Source organism: Ambystoma mexicanum, chromosome 12, assembly GCF_040938575.1.
Source record: "Ambystoma mexicanum isolate Mex_15411 chromosome 12, UKY_AmexF1_1, whole genome shotgun sequence".
NCBI classification, from domain to species: Eukaryota; Metazoa; Chordata; class Amphibia; order Caudata; family Ambystomatidae; genus Ambystoma; species Ambystoma mexicanum.
This window is the reverse complement of record NC_090936.1, coordinates 1220217504-1220234845: the sequence shown is the minus strand read 5'-3', so window position 1 is coordinate 1220234845 and position 17342 is coordinate 1220217504. Positions and strand designations below refer to the sequence as shown.

General features: G+C 44.2%; 1 protein-coding gene across 1 annotated transcript in view; it reads right to left on the bottom strand.

Annotated features, from left to right (window-relative positions):
- Positions 1–17342, bottom strand: part of UTP20 (UTP20 small subunit processome component) — a 1390303-nt gene that overhangs the window by 212403 nt on the left and 1160558 nt on the right. Inside the window, exon 50 of the mRNA XM_069629877.1 lies at positions 10779–10910. Coding sequence (XP_069485978.1) covers positions 10779–10910 — 132 coding nt within the window. The remainder of the gene's footprint in view (positions 1–10778; positions 10911–17342) is intronic.

Sequence of the window (17342 nt, the reverse complement as noted above, 5' to 3'; positions counted from 1 at the left end):
TTGTTTGATTTTCCATAATAACTACAGCAAATTAAGCGTAAACATGGATTTTGATGGCATACGCTAATTAGACATGGTCCCGATCTTTCCAGGCCCAAGTAATGTCCTTAATTACAGATACAATGTATTATCATATATTAAGAGTGTAACCATGGTATCAAAACCCGGTCATTGATCCACACAATTTCTAGTTCTTCCATTACTGTGTAATCGATAATATTCACATTTCACAAGAAAAAAGCGCTGTAAATCACGCACTGCATTCCCAAGTATTAGTTTCTGCCAGCTCCCGAAAGTGTTGGATTCATGGGGGCTTAGCGACCAGTCATGATGTTAATTCACTGAGTAACTATCCACAGGCCATTAAAACGTTGCTTTCCCCATCAGATTTCTCGTTACTTTGCATTGTTTCTTTTTCGGCTGAAACACACCGCTGAATATCTTATAACCATTGGTTAATCAACTCTCTTTCTAAAGGACACTTCGACTAGGAGTTGTGCCGTTGTTGAATCCGGTTCCCTCATAACTCACGATGTGGCGTCTAAATCAATGTCTACCTTGAGTGTGGATGAGCCCATTTTAAATCTATTGGAATTAAATGATGAAAGTAAAAAACTCCTGCAAATCAAAGTGGGTGAAGGTGATGTAAGAGCTCCCTCTCCCCGATTAGCAGTAATAATTCCTGAAAAGACGCAATCTCAGTTTCATACCTTCTTTCCAATTGCACAAACTAAAAAGGTGGCCTCTCCGGTAACCTTGGAGGCTTGTCTGCCAATTGTTCAGCCTGCTTATGTGCCCGTATCTCAGAAAAACAGGGGCGGACCCCAGGTGACTGTAGCCATAGGCTTGGCGTCTCCTCAGAATGCTACCAAACTAGAGGAGCAAGGCACTTGTGCGTCAGATCTTAATCTTTTGGTGAAGCCCCAAGGTGAGAACAACGTTGTGGACAATCTGGGGAAACAAATAAATCCGAGTTGGAACCTGAAGACTTAAGAGATCAAATACCTGTGTTCCTGCAACTGCCCAAGGAGATGAAATATATTCTGGGCTGGGTCAGTGACCTGAATGTTAATGGAACGGCATGGGTTAATAGGTCCTTTCTGATGAATGCCTTTTACCAGATTCCATCTTTACGGAATTTATCTACGAAAGATATCGAGTGGGTAAAACTGCAATCCAAACAATCAGAGTGTTGTGTAAATTTTAATCTCACATCATTACTAAACTTATCTTAGACTATAAGGAGGACTTTGAGACCTTGGGCCTCTATCCCTACCTTTTTAGCGAGATGGACACTGCATGGTCCTTTTTGGACTGTTTTGACAGCGTCACAAATGGGACCCTTAAAGGCTCAGCCATGAATGTAGTGGCGGCGCCAAATAGTGAGATCCTGACTCAACTCGCCCACCAATGCTCTAAATGGCCTAAACTGGCTCGAACCACTTATCAAAGCGGCAGCTACAATGAAAGAAGGTACTGCTACCTCGTAATTATCGAATATTGGTATATTCTCACAGAACTGCTGTGGGGCAAAGAACTTTCATGCCTGGCACAAAGCAGTAGGCCCCCTCAATGTTGCTGAAATTCTGCTGATACAAGAAACCATGTCAAGCGTGGATATTGTTTTGGAAGGTTATGTATCATTTTGTGTTCCAGCACGTCAAGCTCTTGTTGGCTGTCCGAGTGATGGCCTCGCTATTCTTATTAAGAATAGCTTACGACTTACGGCTCAACTACTGGTCCGGACTGATTCCTTTGTGATGGTCGAAGTCAATATTCCAGGTGCTCCCATTCAGAAAATTCTGCTGACATCTCTATACTGGAACCCCATGGCCGTATCCATAGAGATGACTTTACAATCTTTAAACGCAGCACTGACCAATGCAATGTTGTATTATCCCAGCTATGAACTACTGATTGGGGGCGACTTTAATGCTTGTCTGGACATTGAAGGAACTAGTACGCCTTCCTTTGACTCTATGCCCTATGCGAAGCAGGCTCGTGCAGGAGGCAAATTATGGACAGACTTTTTTGAAGCCTGGAACATTTCCCCCCCCCCCCCCCCATCTCTGGCACCCCTGAGTAGTAACATCTCTATGCAGCATGGCACTTCATGTTCCTTAATTGATTATTTTTTGGCATCTAGTGAGCTGTCTGGTTTTCTCGATCGAACCCCGATTATTCATCCTGGACAGGGAGACCAGAGTGCTTTGAGCACTGTTCTTCATCTTTCCTGCAAAACCTTTGACGTCTCGCCTCAAACAGTCCTGGTGGAGAGCAATCGTTATGCACTATCTGTCCGCTGGAACCCAAGCAAATGTAGGAAACTTGTGTCCTGGGTCAACAGGGACATGTTGGCTAGTGCAGATAATGAGGTGTCAGTGCACTATTTGGAAACTCTTACTGCAATCAACTTAAAGATGATCCGTGAACATCTAACGATTATCCAAACTCCCTGCTAGGCACCAGACTTCTAACGCCTCCTGGATTTTTGTCTGGGACATGGCAGTTCTGAAACGCATAAAGAATTGCGATCTTAGAGCTTTGGCTTGTCTGCATCTATCTCCTGCCTCTCGTAAGGCATTTAAAAACATCATTTTGGCCACATACAAGAAAAAATGTATACGATATGCGCGACATAGCCTTGACAATCAGCATATGATTGAGCTACTTTGCAAGCACAAGGTGAGGGAATTATGGGCGATTCTCAGAAATCCCAAATGTTCCCCAGTGAATCCCTTGGTTGCTGCAATAAATGGGTATACTTGGCAGGTCTTTTTTAAGGAGAAATATGCTCTGTCCCCCAGTATGTGGCACAGGAGAAAGATGTCCCCCTTATGTCCATTGCGTCCTCATGTCCTTGGGTATTGAAGGACGTAATTTGGGCAATCTCCTAATTATCATTCTCTAAAGCAGCAGGTCCTGACGGGCCTCTGCCCTGTGTCATTAAGGATGACCCCGCACTTCTGTGCCAAGCATCTCCTTAGGCTTTTTGAACTCATATTTCGTTCCGGTACAATTCCCCCCTCATGGCTGATTGCCATCATTATTCCTATCTACAAAAAGGGGCCTTTGGACAATCCTGCTAATTTTAGGCCCATCGCTTTAATTGACGTAGCTGCAAAGATCTTTTCTCGTCTTGTTCTAAACGACCTGGAAACTTTTATGGCAACATCCCCTATTCTTTCAAAAGTACAGGTCGGGTTTCGTAAAGCAATGGGTACTCCGCTGAATGCGACCATCCTTGCGCATCTATCGATATCTTTGTGTGACTCTTCCAATGGACCTATACATATGGCCTCATTGGATCTCACATCAGCGTTTGATAGCGTCCTTCGCAATCGCTTGTGGAAGTAAATGTTGACATATGGAATTCCAGTGCACATAGCGGCACTGATTGCGCTTCTGCATAGCAACATATAGAGTTCGTATCAATGCTGCAAGTTTACTATCGGATAACATCTCCACCACAATCGGTGTGAAGCAAAGCCGTAACCTTGCAGCGGTACTCTTCAACCTATATCTTACAGATATTAACAACATCTGGGACGCGAATGATATATTCCCCATCTGATTGGGAAATCTTCGTATCAACTAGATAGCTTTTGCGGACGATGTAGTCCTCTTTGATAGACCCCCGGTCGGGTTGCAACACTACTATTTTCATCAGTATTGCTTGCTCAACAACTTGGTTATTAACAGCTAAATCTAACATCCTCGTTTTTACAGCTAACAGGAAGCTTTCTAGATTTAGCTGGCATGTTGATGCGAAGCGAATAAACGTCAATAGTGAGATGACATATTTGGGCTACCAACTGTCGAATAGTATCTTAATCCAAAAGTGGCAAACATCTTTAAATCTGAAATTGGTCCAGTTAATAGCACAGATGAAACTGATCTATCATCGCTACTGTAAGTTTTCTTTTCTTCGACTGATACATTTTTATCAGCTGAAGGTAGAGCCAATTTTACTCTTATGGATTGGATCTATGTTTGATGGACTTGGGTCCCTCGTTGAATAAAATCCAAGGAAAAGTGTGGAAATCTGTGTTGGTGCTTCCGGGTTATCCTCCAAACTCCATTCTAACTCATGAACTTGGTCTTTACCCTCTCACAGATGGATTTGAATGGTGAATGCTAAGCAATTTTATGAAGATGGTGTCTCCTCCACCAAATTCCTTATATGAGGACCTCCATGCGATGCCAATTGCCGACCATCCCGCATCAATTTCTATCTTTCACACAAGCATGAATAATATTCTCCTCTCTCTTAATCTTACAAAGCGAGACACCATAGAGCATCCAGAGTTCGTGAAAAAATAATTTCTTCTGAATGCCTGGGCTAGCAACTCCGATCTTATTGTGGGGTATGGTACATTTACAAACTACGCCAACTTTAGACATGCGCAGAAGCCGCGCAATCGTTACCTCTTGTGTTTTCCTGGCAATAAAGCCAGGGCCACCTATATGAGATTTCGACGTGACTTAATTCATACGGGCTCTCGGATTGGAAATGGCAAGGCCATGGCGCCTGTGACCTCAGGCATTTATGCCGTTTTTGTACTAACTTAAATGAAACAGAAACCCTTCAGCATCTATTTCTCTACTACCCATATTTCGAAAACGACAGAATGATATGTCTTGGCGCCTATTTCGGAAATGCTTCAAATCTCGCACGTCATGCTGTTTGGGCATGCTGCATGTGGGGCAGCAATAATTCAATAATACTCGCCGTGGTGCGACTTGTGAGTAAAATAGAAGTTTGTCTCAAAGAAAGAAATCTAGGGTTAGTAGATGGAAATGTCTGAGTGCTAGCAGTTGTAATGTTTTGAGATTATTTTTTGGGGAAAGACAACCTTGTAAGGTGACAGTTGTTGTCACCTTCTCAGTTGTCCAACCAAAATATGGAAATTGAATACCCAATGAGATGCCGCTCTAGGTAGATCTTTGGTTGGCCTCTTTACTACATCTGCCGCTATCTTGATTGGACAATATCGATGGAATGCGTCTTCTCTATATTGATGTATGAGGAGGTTAAAAGGTTTAACACATTAACTGTCTGTGGTATTAGTCGCTTTATGCTAGAAATTGGAGTGTTTATGACTAGTGTGCAGTATTTCCACTCCTACATCTTCTACTCACTGGTATAGGCTCGACTGAACACAATGAGCCTGGGATGGTGCATGACGTTTACAAGTGTTAATGCACAAAATGCTTGGAGCTATGGCAGTTCTGTGTTTTCGACTTGGAACGTCTTAGATTGGACTTAAGGACCATCACCCTTGCGCCTTCATCCGATATGATGTTCACTATATGTTCATGCAGGAGTAGGTTGAATTAGGAAATTTATTTTATGTCATTTTGTGTTGAATCTTAATGTGAATAGTATCCATGTCAACAAATGGTGGTGTGTTTTATGTTTTTATTTTAAATGTGTTGCAAATGTGTATAAGAATAGTAATTTCGGAAAAAGAAAATTTTTTTTTAGCTATATAATTTTGGATATGTATTTGTAAAGGTGTAATAATTATTTTTTTCACCATAAACAAATAAAACATTTTTAAAAAATCATCAACTGACCTTAAGGGCATTTCCTGGGGAACACGTCTTTTTTAAATCTATTTAGAGTAAGCAACTAGCTATTTTTCTTTCATATGCTGCTTGTTAAAATGGATTTCCAAAATCCGTTTCAGTGGGAGGATTTTGGGAGGCCACCTTATTTAAGGTAGCAGGGAAGACACAGAGTTTTGCCCAGTGGTCGGAAGTGTACGAAAGGTAGTGGTGGAACTATGTTCCCTACTGGTCTGCACCGCTCCCCACAAACCCCATCGCCATGCCCGCTCCCATGCACAATACAAACCCCAAAACACATGTTCCTGCTGTTTAAGGGAATGGCCTGTCCAGTGTACTGAAAGTGCAAGTTTCAACTTCTTCCACCACTATTATTTTAAAACAAAACCATTCCGGAACAGTTTCTTTTTTAAATAAAAGTATAGGAACGGTAAAACTTAATTAAAAGAAGTATAGGAGCACCGCTCTTGACCGCTCCCGCCCACTTCGACCACTGGTTTTGCCAACACACAAGTTAAGACAGCTGTGCAGCGAGGCTTAATCGCAGGAAAACTGTAAGAGTGGTCTAGTGATACAATGAGTCCACACAGGGCAACAGCAATAATTCAAGTTCGACAGCAAGTATATAAAAAAACGTATTTATTGGGCCTTTAGTAACGCACCAAGCATATAACAATAACAGGTAAGTATTGTCACACAAAACCATATAAAACATATACAGATATTCATCTTTAGTAGAACAGAATTTCATATGAATCAAGTGCAATTAGGTGAGTAATCAAATGCAAGGAAATAGGCAAAACCCACAAAAGAACAGCTTCCCTCAATCTCAATCTTAGTCCAACTCTGAGATGGTTTGTGGCCGTGTGCCCACATGTCTCAAAGTATAGCTTCTTCAGATAAGGTTATTCAGGAATTACGCAGTCTGCGGTGGTGGTGCTTTTTTAGAAAGTTTTCAAAGTTAGAGAAGTATTTAATAACATCCAGGTAAGATGTTAATGTTAAAGGACATTTGTACCACACACTATCACCATCGGAGTGGTCCCCTGGCGGCTCTGAAAGAGGGGGGGAAGGTGAGTTAGTGGGTGGAGGCTGGAAAGGTGCAGGAGTACAGGGATGTGCTGTTGGCAGCCTCAGCCCGGTGGGTCCATCGGCTGGGCCTTGGGTGTATGCGGCCGGTAGTCGTCGTGTACTGATGTGCGTGTCTATGTGTGTTTATTGTTTTGTTGTTGCAGTGTAGTGAAGTTTGTGCGGTTTGTTGTGCTGGAGGTTTGTGGGTGTGTTTGGTTTGGAGTTTGAGAGGTGTATGCAGAGGAGGAAATTGTTAGTGGTATTGGTTAGTTGGCATCTCTATCCTGAATTGACCAGTTGGGCACGCGTAATTTCACCCGATGGGGTGCTTGGGCACCCTGGTGCCTCTGAAAGTCCCTGCCCGTTTTGCATTCGAGGCCCCTTGAACATCTCGCTGTCTCCTCCGCCCGCTCCGTCAACAATCTTGCATGTTCCTCACCCCCACCCACATGGCTAGTGTGCCTGCCAGTGTCCATACCTCAGTTAGTATGGTGATTGGTGGCACCTAGTTGTAGCTAAACGGGCGGTTGGGGATGGTAAGGATTGGCTGGGGTTGTTGCCTCCGTCTCCATGGGTCTCGCATGTGAACCACCGGCGTCATCCCTCCCGGTGCCCCGAGTGCTTCTCAGTCGGTTCTGGGAGCTTGTCAATGTCCTTTCTCGTTTAGTCATTTTGTCTTACTGTTTCGGTTTTAGTCCCTGGTATTGAAGAGCCAGGTTTTTAGTAATTTTCTGAATTTAAGGTGATCTTTGGTGTTCCTTATTTCTTTTTGGATGTTGTTCCAGGTTTTTGCGGCTAAGTGGTCGAAGTCGGTTCAGAGTTTTTTCTTGATGTAAGGTTTTAGTTCCAGGCGGATTTTGTTGGCTTGTAGATTGTCATTTTCTTTTGTAGGAATTCTGCCCCTTGTCTGCAGATTGCCCTGTGCGTTATGCACATTGTTTTGAAGGTGATACAGTGTTTTACTGGGAGCCAGTGTAGTGTTTTTAGGGCAGGGGTGATGTGGTCTCTTCTGGATAGTTTGAGGAGTAGTCTGGCTGCTGTGTTCTGGATCCGTTGTAGCTTCTTCAGTAGGTATTCTGGTATTCCGAGGTAGAGGCTGTTTGCATAGTCGATTTTTGACATGATGAGGGCGACGGTAGTGAGTGTTTTGAGTGTGAAGGAGAGGAAAGGTAGTATTTTTCTTGCAGTGTGGAGGACGAAGAAACATCAACAAGACCTCAACTCAATCCTATTCACTAGGGCAGGCTTAGGAAAGTATCCTTCATCCAGATTCCACCAACAGGTCAGGGAGAGTTAGGGTCAGGACTTTATGCCCAGTGTTACTCTATAGAGGACGGGGGGACCACAGAAACATGTATGTCCACTTACCCCCCTTGACTCTGATTCTTCTAGGTGGCACTGCAGGTCTCCTGGAATTCGCTGGGACTTCAATCTTCTGTCCTTGGTTCGGGTGAGGGGAGCCAAAGTGGTGCGGGTGCAGAGGTCACTTTTCATGTCGGGAGCTGGTTGCGGTTCTCACCAGACGGTGCCAGGCAACTTCTTGAATAAGTACGCAAAAGAAGAAAAGATGCAGACCTCGGCAGTACAGACCCTTCAGGACACCTCACAGGATTTCAGAAAGATGGTTCCAGAGGAGGTCACCACAGTCAGACGATGATCCTGCGGTGAACACAGAGGCAGCCCCAGCTCAGTTCCCCTTGTGAGTTTTCTGAAAATGCGAGGACAGGATTTATGGCATAGGCTGAAGATCTTTGAAGTTGCAAGGCTCTGCTCTGAACGGCAGCTGCTGCAATGAGGTAGCCCAAATGGGTGCTGGTCAGTCCACCGGCTGGTCCAGGTACACGTCCGAAGGCTTCCTAGGCATGGATCCCAGAGCAGGGGTCGAGAGTGGTTGTTCCCACCAGTGCAAGGGTTTTCTGCCTTAATGCCAGTAAGACGGAGATCCTTCTCATTGGGACCCCTGCCTCTGCTTTCCCTCTCTCACGCTGGCTGCCCGCCTTGGGCCCTCTTCCTTGCCTTCCTGCGAGGCAAAAAACCTTGGTGTCATCTTCGACTCCACTTTCTCTTTCTCTTCTCACATCTCGGTCACCAAGAAGACGAACTACCAGCTGCACCTCCTGAAAGGGACTCTTCCCTTTCTCACTTTCCCCCAGAAGCTCACTGTCTCCAGAGCCCTGGTTCTCTCTAGGATGGACTACTGCAACAGCCCATTTCTCAATCTGCCTTCCTCTACTCTCCGTCCTCTGCAACTAATCCAGAACAGGACTGCAAGACTTATCCTTGGCCTCAAGCCCAGGGACCATTTCTTTCCACCCCTGAAATCTCTCCACTGGCTCCCGGTGGCTGCAAGGATCAAGTTCAAGACCCTTTGCATTGTCCACAAGGCTTTCTGGGGCAGGGGCTAGGGCCTGCACTACATTTGAGGCTCTCTTCCAAAATACCTTCCTTCTCAAGCCCTTTGCTCAGCTACCTCCAACTCTCTAAGGGTTAGACGCATCTCCAGCAGAGAGTGGGGGGTAGATCTCTCTCCTCTGCAGGTGTCTCCCACTGTAATAGTCTCACTGCCAATCTCAAACGTGAGCCCAGACAACCTGAAGTTCTGGAAGCAGCGCAAAACATTCCTCTTCTTCTCTGCTTTCTTTCTCTCCCTCCGCTGCTGACCTACCTGTCTGCTGTACCTACTGGTGGCTTGGCTACCTCAGAGTCTCAATGGGTACAGGGTCTTTCTTGATCAGTCACCCTTGCACTGCCTCCGGGCCTAACACGCACTTGGGGGCTGTAACTGTAACCCCTACAGTCCCTTGTTCTCCTTGCACAATCCAGAGCTGCCCTGCCCTGGCTGCACTTACTCAGAGTATTGCTGCCCTGTTTTCCCCTCCCCTCTCCCTTGTCTTCCTTTACTTGTCTTGACACGCCTAGAAACACTTGTGAGCAGGCACGTTATAAATGACTTCTATCATATCAAAGCACCAACGAGGGTCTGAGATCAGGCAGATGAGCAGGGCTTCACCTGGCCAATCACTGGAGTCGATGCAGGCCAGCTGCAGTCATCCTCGGATCCTCAACATGCTGCTCGTCTTCACAGAAACCTTGGTTCCAATGATGATCTGTCATCTTTTATCAAGGAATTCGGCTGGGAGCTAGCCCATTCCCACCAATGTAAGGATCTGCAAGTTTATAACAGCCCAGGCTTGTCCAATCCTGGACAGCCACTGGTCATCACATCCGTCCAAGCAACAGACATTCGGGCACCAGAGGATGTCGACTGGGATCAGACAGACCCAGCCCCCTCTTTTGGCTCACACACACAAAACCCACTTGCTCGCAAAATTAGCAGCTTTTACAAGGAAAGGGGTTACCATATATGTCATTTTCTGACCTGGGAAGGCAGGACAAAGGTCAAACAACAAGATGGCCAAAGAAGAAGCGAGAACCTTGCGGCACAGCCATTTTAGGGTGCTGGCCACTTCAGTAGCCTTTTGCTGTAAATGCAAATGTGCACAGGAAAAACAGCTCGTCTTAGGCACAGCTCCAGTTTCAGCTCAAGGAAACCAGAGGCAAAAATGTGTTCAAGCATAAGAGGATTAATCACGCAGTCAAAAGTGGTTACCTTATGACCTTCAGCCCCGCCACTAAGTTTTTCAAAGAGTCATTTACATAAGTCACCCAAGTATTATTATTATTTGGACACTTAGAAATCTAAATGTCTGGTCTGCCTTCCATTTTGCTCTAAGCCATAGTTGTGTCCTTGAAGTAATTTACTCCGTCAAGGTTAAGATTTGATGTCTTTACACTTCCAAAGCAATGCTAAGACTTGTACAAACCTCTAGACAGAGAGCTGTCTGAATTAAGGACCAAAAAAGCGAGGCAAAGCTCCTCTTTTACCTCCAATGTTATTGTATACTAGAGATTGCCCCGTGATAGTTGCCTTGAGACTGGAGTGATAGAATCTATTAATATATACATTCACATATCTGTCATTGACACATCAGAAGCATGCAACATATTGAAGAGACAATGTAGGCAAAAGTGTTGTGTTTGTAAAATGTTAAAGATTTTTCTGGAATACACGTATTCACAGGACACACTGAGGAGCAAGTATACAGCTGCTCTGACCACTCCTCACATGCGGTTACCTTCAAGAGGCCAAAGGCCGTCGCTTGTCGCGATGAGTCATAGATATCCTCTTCTGCGTACCCGAGCAGCACCTGGAGCTGTTTCTCTGTGATCACGCGGCTCTTCATGTTTCTGACCAGGATGGTGACTGCCTGAAATAAAGATGGGGGCATTGGCATTAAAAGTAATGGCTTGCATGTATTTGCATATTGACTACAAAATATGATAGGCTAAAAGTAGAATATGCCATTTCAGCTACCACGCCACACCTGCAGCAGCGCCACCCAGTAGTCATCCCTGGAAGCGCAGCTCCGGTTCAGGGCCACAAAGCAACGCACTATGGCGCTGGGGCATGTGTGGCTCGTCATTTTGAAATGGCCTAATCTACTAGTTGAGGCGGTTTTTGAACCTCACTTTGTTAAACATCAGTTCATACAAGTACTTTTGGTATTAATCCACAGTACTAAAAAGATTCTTGTGAAAGATTTTCTTTTTGCTGCTTTTCGCCCATAAGCTTCTATGGGAAACCCTATCTTTCTGAATGGTCTTTCTGGAAGTAAATAAAGCCCTCGGCTTTACTTCCCCCCTTGCCTGGGAAACTGATCAGACCCCAAGACTATCATCCCTAAGATTATCAATACTGGGAGACTATGTCCCCCTGAGTGGATTTCTTGTATTTGTAAAACTGCACATAGCACCTTAAAGTGAAGTGGGGTTAGGATACTTTGTATCCTTAAACTTTTTATTTTCTAAATTTAGTTTTAGTTTAGTTTTAGTTTATCATTTGAGAATGCGCACCAAAACCCAGGGGTAGCCGGGCGCAGCAGTCATAAGAATACTTAAGCTTAAGGTTACATACATAGGCTACATACGGAAAATGCAGTGCATGAAATATTAATGAAAATGCAAAACAGGTATACAGATTGAGCAAGCTATGAAAACAAGATCCAGAAAATACGGGTCCCTTACATGGGATAGTCAGTTTTCAGGTGACAAAGGTATCAAGGTAGTTAAATATGAAAATCGATTCAGGCCTAGCGCAATTGTGGCTCATCATTAGTCCAGAGCCAACTTTTGACATTACATCTAAATCTAGCGTAGGGTAGGGTGGCTCTCAGTGGTGTGCATTCCAGGCGCGGGCCCCTCTAACAGGGAAACTTGCCCCACCCGCTTTGGATAGTCTAAATCTGGGTATTGCAAGTAGGAGGTGGTTAGAGGCTCTAGTATGGTGGGTAGGGGATTTTCTAGTCAGTCTGGCCGAGATATAGGGGGGCGCAGTATTATTCAAGCCTTTATGGGTGAGGGACAGCGTCTTGAGGAGAACTCTGTCACTAATTTTTAACCAGTGATGTTATTTCCTAATGTTGGATATGTGGGCTCTGCGGGGTATGTCCAGAGTTGCTCTAAGAGCATTGTTCTGCAGTATTTGCATTTTGTTTATGACGGCTTTGCTGGTCCCTGCATAGAGGGCATTGCAATAGTCCAATTTAGACATTACTAAGGCATTGGCTAGTGTAATGCAAGTCGTTTTGGAGAGGTAAGGTCTGCAGGCCCTGATTAATTTACAGGTGTAGGCTGTGGAGGACGCTAGGGAGTTAACTTGTTTTTTGAGGGATAGAGTAGAATCGAGGTAGAAACCTAATGTTTTTACCTCAGTTGCCACTTTGATTATGTTGCCATCTATGTTGAAGGCACAGTAATTCGGGCTACGTTTTTTAAGGTTAGAGTCGGAACCCAGGATCAGTATCTCTGTTTTATCATCATTCAGGCAGAGGCCGTGGGAGGCCATCCATGCCTGAATGATGAGGTAAATACTATTTACTGGAGCTGTGTCTTCGACAAAATTGCCAGATAGTGGTATGAGGATCTGCGTGTCGTCTGTGTAATTGGTATAGTTACCCCCAGTCTGTCCAGTTTGTCGAAGAGTGGCTTAGTGAATGTAAGCGATATTCAATCAACACTACAGCCAAGTCAATGCCTAGTCTGGGATGCGGAGGAAAACCCGTATTAATGTATTTTTATGTCTAGTTCAGTACTCTGGATGACCACCCTTGTATAACACCCCCCTCTTAGAATCCCCCTGACCCCACTGAGCCAAGAAGTAGGTTTGTTTTGCAAATTAAAAGGTTTATTTGAGAATTTAAACAATATATATATATCACACTTTATAATAAATTAATATCTGATAGTACACTTAGACATATGATGTTGATCAACAATGGGTAATCTGGCACTAGCACACTTATTTACAATCAATGAGGAGTTAGTATAGGATGGAAGAAGTAGCAAAAATACTTTTATGATTTCAAGGGAAAAGCAATGAGGAATAAAATGCAGTACAGAAATACTTGATATGATTTTAGCAAAAGATAAGATATTCACTTTTTCTCTGGCAATTCACCCCCCTCCCCTATGCAATGTAAGAAATGGAAGGAGATGGAAAGAGGAGCACACAGTTCTCAGGAATGCAATCAAATACAATACGAAATTCAGTTCCCCCCCCAGCAAGCTTAGAGGAAACAGGTAGGAGTTTGAAACACAGGCCCAAAATGCTTTTTAAATGTGATGGCAATGGATGGGAAAATGTGCCAACTGTTTAATTCCCTCTAGAGATTCAGGGTGAGTGGGAGATGCGTGTTGCTATTAGTTCAGGCTCACTTTAGCAATGCTCTATGAGTTATTACCAAGTTGCAAACGGATTTTAACAAAAGAAAGAATGGAGCTGCTATTTTGACAAGTGGAGAAATTGAGCCATAATCGCAAATCGCGGGAAATTTCGCGAGTGCGTGTCTCGCGATTACGGGAAAAGTATAGGGAGTAGGAAGTCGGTTCTATGTTTGTTGGAAAGCCTAGATTCTAAGCTTTCAGATGAAAGTTAAATTTCGTTCCTAGCCCAAACGGTTCCAGAGATATGAACGATTTTGTAAAGGTCGTTTTTCGGATTTAAAGTAACTCAAATTGACAGGTGACAGCTTTGAAAATGACAGGTGACACGATTTCCAGGAGACAGTTCTAATCAGATTAAAATAGTTGGATTAAATTATTTTAACTAAGAGCTTATTTATGTCACAATCTGATCTAAGTACTCACTCCTAGCTTTGAAAGGACTGGACCTCGCCACGGATCGGGTCAAGATTGGCTGCGGTTCCCTCGCCACGGACGGTCTCTGCGCGCAGCGCCTGGGTCAGCTCCGCTCTGCTGGGTCTGTCATGCTCTGGTTCTGCTCACAGCGTCTGGGTCAGCTCCCCGGATACAGCGGCCTCTGGTTCTGGATACTGCTCTGCTTTCCGGTCCGGATGAAGTGGATTCTGGATGTAACACTGCTTTCTGGGTACTGGCAAGAGTTCTTGGCAAAAGAATTCAGACATCTCGCCCCGGCTGTGGAATAGTGTGCAAATGATTTTGAGGCCTGCTGAAGAGAACTCAGCTTGTGGGTTAGGCCTGTTCTTTACAAATTCTGAAGTAAAGTCTTGGTCTCTGAAGATTGATGGATTGAAGTCTGAAGTCTCCCGGCAGAGCGTCCCGCGGAAAGTGAAAAAGGGATCTCCACTTGTCCTGCACTCTCTGCTTTTATGTGTTTAGAAAGTGGGTGTGTGCGCAGCATCACTAAGCCAGCCCCTCTCTCAATTTATCATTGGCCAAGCTTTCCTTTCTCCCTTGATTGGGGGAACTGAGTTGTGAGTCAGAGTGATGAGGTAGATTTTATGGCCAGAGGTCCCTCCCCTGGTCAGTTTGCCCAAAAATCTATATTTGATTCAAATACATCTTCCCCAGATATACAATTTGTTGAAATTACATGTGCACATTATATATTCCTTATGGTCCATGCTTGTCCGCCTCTGATCTTCCTGGGGGCTTGCATTCAAAAATGACAACATTTTGCGCTTTTTAACTGGTTTTGCAATATCGGACATTTACCCAAAATTACACACATGTGCGCAAGGAGTATGGACATTAATTGATGAAGTGTCAGATATTTAACATGCAGACATTTGGAGTGAGACCCTATTTTTCGCTAGCAACCCCCCAGAATACACCACAGGGTCCTAACGCCTCTCAAAATGTTCACAGAAAAATCACAAAAATAATGATATTACTTATATAATTCTGACAAGTCCGCACTATGAGTTATCTATCTTTTTAAAATTAAGCCCTGGTCAAAAAGGGGTGTGGCTTCCCACATCACAGGGTGGAATAACTGGTTTATCCACTTCCCCCAAGCTCAGCTGCTAGCAGAGGCACTGCCCCTCCCAGTTTCCCCTAAGAGGAAGCCACTTTACGACACCCCCAATATAACATTTGCCTGAGTCAAGGGAGTTGCATTTTTCTGTTCCTTCCAGTTCCCAGGTGCTCCACCCCTAATCTAATCAGAGAGGTGACAACTCCTTTTGGCAAGGGGCAGCAGGATGCAGCTAGGCCTGGGAAGAGTGGCTGAACAGGTTTCTCCTGTCAGGGGTAGTTGTCAGGCAGAATCCAGTTTCACTAAGCCAGGTTTCAGCTAAATGTCACTTTTGGTTCCCAGTTTTCTACATTCAAATCAAACTGACAATTTGTACCTATACATTAAATAATTACTTCCTTCAAGTCATTTCAGAAGTTTTACATTCTTCCACCTCTTAGCAAGTCTTTCCTTGGTCTGGTTTTGTTTCATTTGTGCAGTTTTACACAAAAGTCTGGTGGTTTTAAAACGCCGGCTTTCTGATAGTGGTGAGTACTGGTAATGCAACCTTTTTTGGGATTAAGAAAATGAATTCCCCACAGTTCTGAGTTGCTTTTTGGCAATCAGCATTGCCATTCCCAATGGTTTCAGGCTACTGTGTGTGTAGCCCAATGGTGGTTTTAGGCAGTGCCCTCCTGTGCTCACAACATAGGCAAAAATGGGTGGCAGCCTATACATGTTTTCCCTGTGCACTCTCTGGGGAGTTCTGGCCATCATGATGTTTTCCATGCCAGTACTGGACAGTTTTATGGTAGGGCTTGGATGCATGGGTAAAAACATCCCACATGAAGATATTGTACATGGTAGGAGAGACACATGAACCTTGTGGGACACCACAGGTGATTTGTATTTTGTCCACTGAGGCTAAAGGGGAGAACACTCTCATCGTACGGTTGGCTAGGAAGGATTGTACCCAGGCTATAGCTTCAGAAATGGGCGGCAGACGCTAGGTGGTTGCAGAACACTGCATGGTCCACTAAGTCAAAGGCCGCCTATAAGTCAAGGAGGAGGAGCATAGCTGTTTTACCTTTATCCTTCAACTCGTCGATTTGTGTCTTAAGATCGATAAGGGCCGTTTCAGTGCCATGTAATGGTCTGAATCCAGATTAGCGAGATCCTAGTAGTTGGTTCGTCTCCAGATAGTTTCGGATCTGGAGGTAGGCTACTCTATCGGTTTTGAGGAGAAAGGGGACTCTGGTGATGGGCCTATAGTTGGTAGGGATAGCTGGGCCAAGGGTCTGTTTTTTGAGGAGGGGCAGTACCCAGGATTCTTTAAGGTTCGTGGGTACAGTGCTGGATCTAAAGGAAGCATTAATTAGTTTTGAGATGAAGGGTGCTAAATCTCTTGCTGCATCCTTAATAACTTGTGCAGGGCAATTGTCACCTTGACAGTTAGAAGGCTTCAGTGATAAAATCACCTTTTCAGTTTCCAAAATGGATATGTTAGTAAAGCTGAAAGGTTTGCTGTTGCTTTGAGTGGCTGTTCTGGGAGTGTTGGTCTAGTGGGTGGTATGGGTTCTAGTAGGGCTCAAGGATGCTTTCTTCTTTGCGATTTTAGTTTGTAATGTTGCAATTGTGTTAGCTAAGGCATTTTGGATGCTAGTGCAACATTGTTTGTCCTTGGGAACGTTGTCTACGGGGGCAATAAGGTTTTCCATTTCCCTAAGGATGGAAAAGAGTTCTTTAGAATTAGCTTTGCTGATTCTCTCATTGAATGTGTTTTTTAGTTAGGATTATTTCCTTCTTATATTTTTTAGCAAAGTTGTCAAGAAGGGTTTTGTTCTCCGCTGAAGGTGTGTGCCTCCAGGTAGCTTGGAGTTTACGTTTTTGGATTCGTAGTTCTTTGAGGTGCAGGGTGAACCATGAGTTAAGATGAGATTCTTGTTTACTTTTTCGAAGTTTGGTAGGGGCAATTATATCCAAGGCATTGGTCAAAGCGTTATTAAATGTCTCAACTAGCGTGTTAGGGTCAGAGTTACTATCGCTAACAGTGAGGGCTGGTTGGAGGAGTGGGAGCAATTTTTCAGGAGTGATATCTTTTTTACTTCTAGTCGGCATTGATGGTGCTATTTCCTGATTATTTGGTTTTGGCGGCTCTATAGTTAATGAGAAGCAGATGAGGTGGTGATCAGTCCACGTTTGTGGTAGAATTTTGGAGATGGTAGTGGTACAATTTCGGTTGGCTATCCAATCTAATGTCCACCCTTTTATGTGTAGGGGCAAGAACTTTCTGGGTGAGGCCATGATCAACTAGGATAGATTGAATGGAATAGGCTTGTTTATCCTCATTATCATTAAAACCCAGGTTAAAGTCAGCTAATAAAAGGTGCTGGGTAGAGTCTTTGATGTTATTAGTAAGGAGGCT